General features: G+C 41.9%; 1 protein-coding gene across 2 annotated transcripts; it reads right to left on the bottom strand.

Annotated features, from left to right (window-relative positions):
* Window positions 1-732: 732 nt before the first annotated feature.
* LOC108248348 (NAD-dependent protein deacylase sirtuin-5, mitochondrial) lies at window positions 733-8237 on the bottom strand. Of its 2 annotated transcripts, XM_017437077.2 has the most exons (9): window positions 8143-8237; window positions 7380-7483; window positions 7133-7266; window positions 5934-6159; window positions 5106-5193; window positions 4510-4563; window positions 4301-4424; window positions 3330-3445; window positions 733-3230 (listed from the first exon to the last, which is right to left on the bottom strand). In XM_017437077.2, the coding sequence occupies exons 2-9, from the start codon at window positions 7468-7470 to the stop codon at window positions 3158-3160; spliced, it is 906 nt and encodes a 301-aa protein (XP_017292566.1). In that variant the 5' UTR covers window positions 7471-7483; window positions 8143-8237; the 3' UTR covers window positions 733-3157. The 2 variants fall into 2 exon arrangements, with proteins under 2 accessions (XP_017292566.1, XP_017292565.1); XM_017437076.2 differs by having other exon boundaries at window positions 733-3445.
* Window positions 8238-8431: the final 194 nt, after the last annotated feature.

Genomic DNA, 8431 nt, shown 5'->3' on the forward strand with positions numbered 1-8431 from the left:
TGAGGCTCCTTCTTCACCGCAACAGGCCGGAGAAACGAGACCCTGAGTCTTCAACCCATCTCCGCTCCGTCCTGCCTTCACTTGTGAACAAGACTCCCAGATACCTGAAGATCTCCTATTAAGGCAAAAACTCATCTCAGCTTGGAGGGAGCAGTCGACCTAACCCCAGCCACTTTACACTTGTTTGCAAGTGTTAATCATCAATTTCACCAAGAAAAAAACACTTCATGGAGGTCTGTAACTGGAGTAAATGATCATAAAACACTAACGGTTCCAGGTACGTGCTGCGTTATAATATGAAAAGGCATCATAAGAGGCACTGAAAGGGAGCATTTGAACACTGATCTTAGGTCACTGAGGCAGAGATGGAAAGCAGAGCTGCTCAGAGGGAATAAATTGCAATGAAAGCAAGAATTACAGCCTCCTCTCCAGCCAAGGCCAGACCAAGGCTGCTGTAAATATCTCCATCAGTGTCAGTGTGACAGCAGCACCAACATCAGTACGGTTACATCCCCCCGACTGCGGACGCCCACGTGTGACCTCTAACAAACGACGGCTTGTTTTTCTGCTTGGCTTCAAGGATGGACACAGACGGGCTGATGTCCGAGAAGTTGCTCCACTTTATTTCCCACAAATATTTAACGAGGATTTGCTCATGATTATCACCTCGAGCCACACGTTTGACTTCCAGTATTTCTGTAGCTGAGGCGATCGTTAAAGGAAGAGACAAAATAAGATGCAGTGTTTATTTTTGACCAAGAACTGGGTTTCAGAAATATAAATCGGATTTTTAAAACAAACAATTCCTATTTTTATCAGTTTTCAACATAGCATAAGCAGACATCTTGGGTTACCAAACAGACCAAGCAGAATAAATGTAGAGTCAGTGAGTGTACAGATGAATAATTTGTCTCTACTCAAATTTTCATTCAGCCAACAGAAATTCCAATTAGTGAATATTTTCGCTGCAAACTGGAGCGTCGTATTTTATTCATCCATTTGGCAAACTGTGAAAGTGAAATAAATCCGAGCGTAACCACCCCTGTATCCTCGAACACACCTGCAACTCTCAGAACCATGGATTTTTCATTAAAACACAAATAAAGCAGGACGTTCTGCAGAGTCTGGATGCTGTTTACAGTTGTTCTTTGTCAGGATCTCATCTTTGCTCTCTTACAAAGTTAAACAATAAATCACTGAGGTGAATCTTTATTTGTAATTTTGAACTTTGCCCACAAAAGGGCGAGTTGACCTCCAATAAAACGATCATTGCAAGAGAAGAGACGACGTTAAGTGAGCCCCAGAAACAACAGAAACAGCTCAAATTAATGCCTGTTTCAGTCGGTGTTATGGAAAACTTTAGGGTTTTGTTGCACTCAGAAGTTTTTACCTAAATGTAGAAACTCAAGACACCGTCTCACATCCATGTTCTTAAAATAATAAATAGGCTGGTTGTTTTCTACAAACAGCTTGCCAACTCTGAAATTTGAGGCTGCAGCTTCCCTGATATGCAAGTTGCTTTGGATAAAAGTATTTAATAAATGACAAATGCAGTCATGTTATAGACGTAGAAAAGCCTCCATCTGAAGCCAAACAGCAATAAAAGCTGTTTATTATTATGTGACGTACAAAAACCAACAGTAGAAACTGTTTCTGATGACTCACAGAGGCAAGACTTAAAATATTGACTTAAAATGAAAGAATTATTTGATAAAAGCAGAACTCCGAAGGAACAACGTGTTCCAGACTGACCTATATTTTCCTTGCTTTGCTTTACTTTTGCGCCTTACTGTCTCTGACAGGCCGAGCTGGGCAGCACATCTCAGATTGGTGTGAAATTGCCGCCTAACAGGCGGGAAATTGGCTCTGTTATTTTTGGAGCCGAGTCATGGGGGACCATCGGACCATCATCCTCTCTCTAATGAGCAGGTGATGGAGCTGTAGCTCGCGCCGCGCACACGGCAGATGTTAGGAGACGAGAGGGAACGTGGCGCTGCGAGAGCAGAAGCATAAGAAGAAATACTGCGAGATAACACGAAGATCAGCAGAAGATTAGTCACGTTTTGATGATGCCTGCTGGCAGAGCTGCAGTTTGTGGAGGTCTGGAGGGAGGTGTTGTTTGTCACTAACAATCTGACTTCTGTCTGAAAACCCACCCTCCTCAGCAGCAATATCTGCAACTCTAACACTAGAATTGAATATAAAAACCAGGACATTCTGACAGATATATAGATCTGGTCTTCAAACATCACTGACGATCCACTGTCACATGAAAACACTTAAACATAATCTTGTGCCTTCGTTCATCTTCCTACAATTACTTTAGAGCAACGAGCGACACGCTGTCCTTATCATCACCTTAACTTCCAAATGTCATTTTCAGCTGAAACCAAACTGTGGATTTTTGGCACCTATCACATTTATGGTCAGAATGATGATTACAGGAAGTATGAACTGTTTTGATGTCAGCATCTGAAACACTTTATAGACACTGAACACTGGAAAGCTATACTTTAAGACATGGATCATCAACAATATTTGCTAAAAGGCAATCATTTTTCAAAGAGAACAGGACTGGAGTCATGACTCCATTGATTAGCTACCCCCCCAATTTATTCTTCATCAGTAGATGAGATTTGCCATGCTCTTGTTTTTCTAATGAACTTAATCAAAATTCCACACTTTTTGCTCGTGACAACTGCAGCAGAAAACCTCCATAACCACATGCACTCAGGACTTTGTTTTAAATATACTTCATTTATCATCCAGAAGATGTAAAAATATTTTTAAAAAACAGAACAAATCCCACAGAAATAACTCCTGTTCACAAAACCGGCCTTAAAAAGGCACAATCGCTGCTTTTACTGAAAAGGCATCAACCTGTGCCCCCAGCAGGTGGCTCAACACATCCTTCAGCAGCTCCACGCTGCCCCCTACTGGCACATCATCAATAATCAATCATGTCTTCACTGTTTTTCCATCTTTAAGCTTTTAGAAACAGCAGTTTCACTGCAGCAGTGACAGATTTTAAATAAATAAATTCCCTTCTGGTCAAAGCTGTCCGCCTCTCATTCATGTTGTCTCAACACCGAACTCGTCATTCGTGGTATTCACATCACCGCAGTCCTGAAGCGTTGAACCGCCCGCCGACGGCCTTTCACATTCCTTCGCTCTCATGGCGTGCCAGAACGGGAGGTAAGGTGGTCCCGCAGGGTCCGTGGAAGTGGAACCTGCAGATAAAAAGGAACGTTGCTCACAGGAAGTCGTCACTGAGACGTGAGAACAAGATGACGGCGGTGTGTGCTTGTGTGACAGTAAATAAAACGTGCTTGAAGCGCTCGGTGGCCGGCGTGTTTTCCATGTTGAATTCGGCCACGGGGACGCCTCTGGCTGCCACCTGAGGAGCAAACATGGCTGCTGGGTACACGACCGACGAGGTGCCAACCTGCGGGAAAACAAACGGGACGAGAAGGTCGATCAGTGCGCTCCGTGCCGTCATTCTGACTTTTAGATTTGACCAAATTTAACATGTAAGACGGGAGCGTTCCTTCAAAAAGATAAAAGTGGATGAGTGGGAGACAACAGAAAAAGTGCTAATAAACTCAGATACTGGCCTAAAAGTAAGTGAAAAGCAGGATAAGCCTAAAGAAAAACATTAAAAGCCCCATAAACTCCTGATGAATGTCACTAACAAATAATATATTACAATACAGAGCATTGATTGGTACTAAAAAACAAAACTTTATTAGAAATTACTTAAGGTTCAAACAAGCAGAGAAGCTGCAACGACAACAGCTAATGGGAAAATTAGCAAAACATAGTTAAGAGCTCAAATTAGCCACATTATAGCCAACAGCTAAAATTAGCAAAAATGTAGCAAAAGGCTTAAATTAGAAAAATAGTGGCTAAAAGGTTAAATTTGCTAAACCATAACCAAAAGCTAAAACAAACAAAACAGTAGTTAAATGCTGACTGTAGCAAAACACCTAAAATTAGCAAAACTAGCTAAATCATAGCTAAAAGCTACATTAGCAAAACCGAACAGCAGCTAAAAAATGACTAAAAAAGAGCAAGTATGTCAAAGGAGATATTTAATGTGTTTCTAAGAGAAATACTTTGGTAAATAAAGTTAAATAATTCAAAAAGTATAAAAGTTACAAATATTAAAAAACAAGCGTTTGACACATAAATGGGTAAAATTGCCCAAAGCAGAAATGTACAAAAAAGGAAGACAGTTGAAAATGCTGAGTCAGCGTTCGCATGAAGGACATTTGTCCCCGTCCTCTCCACACAAACGCACCACGAGACACAGGTCGCAGCTGTCCAACACTTGTTCTGCACGGGAGAGGATGTCGGAGTCCAGAGTCTCTCCGAACCAAACCACCGCTGGTCTCAGGAGGCCGTTACAGCCCCTCTGTTCACACCTGAAACAGACACACACACAGTTTGTGTCAAACAAACAGCTGAAAAAAAAAACCTGAGTGACAGAAGAGCCTGAACGTGTCGTACCGAGGAAGCTGCTCGACGGGAATCTGGGCGTCGTGCGTTTCTGGTTCTGGAGCCCTGAGGAGACACTCAGCTGTCACTCAAACATCTGGATTATCTTCACAAGCGTTCAGAGTTTCACAAGAACGGATCAAAGCAGAAGCATAACAAACACACACACAAAAAGGGATATTCTCAAATCCACACTCAGCAGAACAAAGACGGCTCTTAATTCTCAATAAAACATCAAAGCCTCTTATTTGTCTCGTCCGTTTAGAACTTTTTTCTCCTGGAAGGACTGAGGACGCTGAAATGCTTTCAGCTCCTGTAAAAAGAAAACAGTTGGAACGCAAAAGACGCCGACCCAACTGGCAGAACGATCAACCCAGCTACATTTCAGATCTGCTGTTAGCCACAGCTGCGGTGCCATTTTAAGGGACCGGTTGTCAGCTGCGACAAACGTCCAGTTGAAATGTCAGGTAAAGAGACAGAATGACATTTGATTGGAGCGGCGTTTAGCTTCCTGACATTTGACTGACGGGAACGGCCCGCTTTCTCTGGCATTTCCCGCTCAAACGACTGCGATCGATATCTCCTCAGGCGTGGGGTGAGGCGCTCACCCTTTGCCCTTCAGGGCGGCACAGATGGGGCTCCTGTGGTCGGCCGCCTCGTGTCCACAAGTCATGCAGCGCGTCTTAAACAAGCTGCCTGCATTCAAACACAAAAACAAACAAGCCGATGAAGACCTTACAGCCGAAAGTCCGTTAAGTTTCAGTCTTTAAATATTTATTTAAACCTTTTTAAAACAACATTATTGGACAAATGACCACAGAAGCTAATCAAGAAGAAAGAATAAGAAGAACTATTTTTGTCTTCTTTTGCTACTTTTAGCTTTTAACTAGCCTTTGGCTATTTTTAGGTTTTAGCTAGTGCTACTTTTACCTTCTACCCAGCATTCGGCTACTTTCAGCTTTTAGCAAGTCTTTGGCAGATTTAAATTTGCTACTATTAGCTTCTAGCTACTTGCTACCTTTTAGCCAGCCTTTTGATACTTTTACCTTTTTGCTAACTTTTAGCTAGACATTTGCTATTTTAGCCACCATTTTTCTATAATAAGATTTTAGCTCATCTTTATCTTCTTCTAGCTACCGCTTTTAGTAGGTTTTTTTAGCCTTTTGCTATTTTTACTTTTTAGCTAGTCTTTTGCTACTTTTAGCTTTAAACTACTTTTTTCTTTATGCAGCTTTTAGCTAATATTTTGCTCCTTCTAGCTTCCATTTTTAGTCCTTTTAGTTGACCTGATGCTTTATTTAACTACTCTTCTAATGTATTTAATCTTTAGCTACTAGAAAACACAGACTTTTCTGAGTTGTTACAGCTAACAGAAGCAGAACAGCAGCTAAAGGCTGTTTTGTTTTAATAAAACCACCGGGACAGGTAGTTCTCACCGTGGATTTCCAGCAGGTTTTTGGACCCGGCCCGGCGGTGGAGCTCGTCGATGTTCTGAGTGATGACAGTAACTCGGCGGCCCTGTTTGCCCAGGCGCTCCTCGCACTCGGCCAGGGCCAGGTGAGCTGGGTTGGGATCTTTAGTGAGCATCACCTCACGACGGTAGTGATAGAACTCCCAAACACGAGACGGGTTTAAGGAGAAGGCCTCCGGCGTGGCCAGGTCCTGAAACACAATGAAGCTTCAATCAAGATGGCCACCACAGCCGAATGAAACGTCTCCAACACGTCACTGTAACAGGTACTGAGATCGACTTTGCTGTGGTAGTAGCTGAGAGTTGTCCCCAACATATTCTCTGAGCTCTAAGTGATCTTTCTTTAAATGTTTGGCGTGAAAGTCGGCGAGCGATATATTCCTGTTTTAGCCGTTTATTTGTCAAATGGGTGCCAGTTCTTGTAATTTTACTACTTTTCAAAATATTTAACTTTATTTACAAAAATTTCTTCAATTCCTTCAAAGACATCGATCTCATCTATCTTTTATTTTTGTCTTCTTGTGCTACTTTTAGCTTTTAGCTGCCGTCCAACTTTTACCTGGCCTTTTGCTACTTTTATCTTCTAGCTACAATTATGCTACTCTTAGCGAGCATATTGTTAGTTTTACCTTTAAGCCAGCATTTCGCTACTTTCAGCTTTTAGAAAGTGGACTTCTTTTAGCTTTAAGAACTCAATTTCAGTCATTCAGCCTTTCCCAGAAAAATTTAATTTCTCTACTTGTATTTTAACATAATTTCATATTTTCTTTCATTAAAACTGTAAAACATAAAACTACACATGGACTGATTTGGGTTTTTTGGGGGGGGTTTCTTTAATGCAGATGGTGATTTTTAGAAATCAGGGCAGCCCAATTATCAATAAACTTATATTAAACAAAACATAACTGCTTGACTTAAATAAACATGTACATATTAACAGTAAAATACAGATATATACTCTTTAAAACACTAAAGTGAGCTGGTTTTAGCAGATGCATCTCTGTCCTCCTTTAATCCTTTAAGGATGCACGGTCATGGTCGGATATTGGCTGATTAATCTTCCTACTGCAACATGAAACACTTCCAAATGTTTTCTTTCTTTTTTCTTCCTCACAGGGACAAAACTCAGAAACATGAACCCCTTCAGGTCCAGTTAGGGCCCACCTGGGCGTTCCATTTCCTCCAGTAGCCTCCGGCTCCTCTGAAGGTGGGAACGCCGCTCTCGGCGCTCACTCCGGCTCCAGTGATGACGGCGATGCTGTTGGCTTTGGAGAAAATCTCCCTGAATGCTGCCACGTCTGAACACAAACACAACAGCACACTGAGACGCCCCAAAAAGAAGCAAACAAACAAAAAGTGGATTTGGAAGCAGTAACTAGGAAAAATAAAAGATAAAAAATGGCAGGTTTACCCGAACTGGGCCGAGCCATGTCTTGGATCCCCCTCAGCTTTCTCAGGTGAGTGTTTAGAACGACCCTACAGGTGAACTGGCGCACAATCATCAGGTTTTAGAGACTGAGAAAGAAATAAAAACATCCCATTATTCCTGCTTTGTTTTTGTCTGGAGAATGAGTAAGACATAAAACGCGGGGCAGTGGAAGGCTTCTGAACAGTTTATTGGGTTTAAAGTCTCAGTAAACACAAAGTTAGCCTGCTGTTAAAGTAATAACGTGTGCAGGAGGTGAAAACAGGAGTGTTTTGTTTTGTTTAGCAGATAAAACTTCCTCTGTTGAGAGTTTGACATTGCCTGGCAGCATGCTGCCTTCAATGACAAGCGCCAGGTTCGGATTTTTCCCTATCAACTAAGAAAAAATAAATAAACAAAACTAAAAAAGTCGTTTTATTTTCCCAGATGTCCACTAAAACTATTGTTTTGCCACTAAGTCAACTAAAAGAACTATAAAATGCCGGATGAAGATGTGTCTTTCAGCAAAAGAGACATTTAAGTGTCTTGATTTGAAATCCTGAAATCTAAGTTTCGGTGTAGCGCAAACGCAGCATCAAACTACGCTACTAAATGCTAAGCTAACAGCCTGGGAGTCCCACGCGCTGCAACTATATGTTAGCGGACAGCTGCTAACATCTGTTTAGCACGTGAGGCCGGGGTGAATCCCCCCTTTTGCGGATGATCTGAGCGTTTTTTATCGTGTCTGATGTTTATTATCGTTCCCTACCTTTCACGGCCAAGCCAGAACCATCACCCGCTACAGACCGGAAGTCGGGGCGTGTGTTTTCCTTCTCCTGATTGGATCAGCTGGGAGTACATGAGCCAATCAGCGGCAGCAGCGCGGTAAACACTGCACCATTCCACCAGCAGATGGCGGTGTTGCACCACACTTTCACCGCACCATTTATTCAGATTTAAACCCTAAATATATCTCAAATATCACCTAACGGATTCCCTTTGAGATGTCCTAAACACAATAGACTTTAATATATATATAAAATAATAATTTAAAAAAA

This window comes from Kryptolebias marmoratus, linkage group LG24, assembly GCF_001649575.2.
Source record: "Kryptolebias marmoratus isolate JLee-2015 linkage group LG24, ASM164957v2, whole genome shotgun sequence".
Lineage (NCBI taxonomy): Eukaryota > Metazoa > Chordata > Actinopteri > Cyprinodontiformes > Rivulidae > Kryptolebias > Kryptolebias marmoratus.

Excerpts from the sequence above, each read along its gene's own strand:
- LOC108248348 (XM_017437076.2), bottom strand. The coding sequence starts at position 7,470 with ATGATTGTGCGCCAGTTCACCTGTAGGGTCGTTCTAAACACTCACCTG. Across the intron at positions 4,564-5,105 it reads GCCGCCCTGAAGGGCAAAGG|GGCTCCAGAACCAGAAACGC; the intron begins GTGAGCGCCTCA and ends GTGTCTCCTCAG. Across the intron at positions 4,425-4,509 it reads CCCGTCGAGCAGCTTCCTCG|GTGTGAACAGAGGGGCTGTA; the intron begins GTACGACACGTT and ends TGTCTGTTTCAG.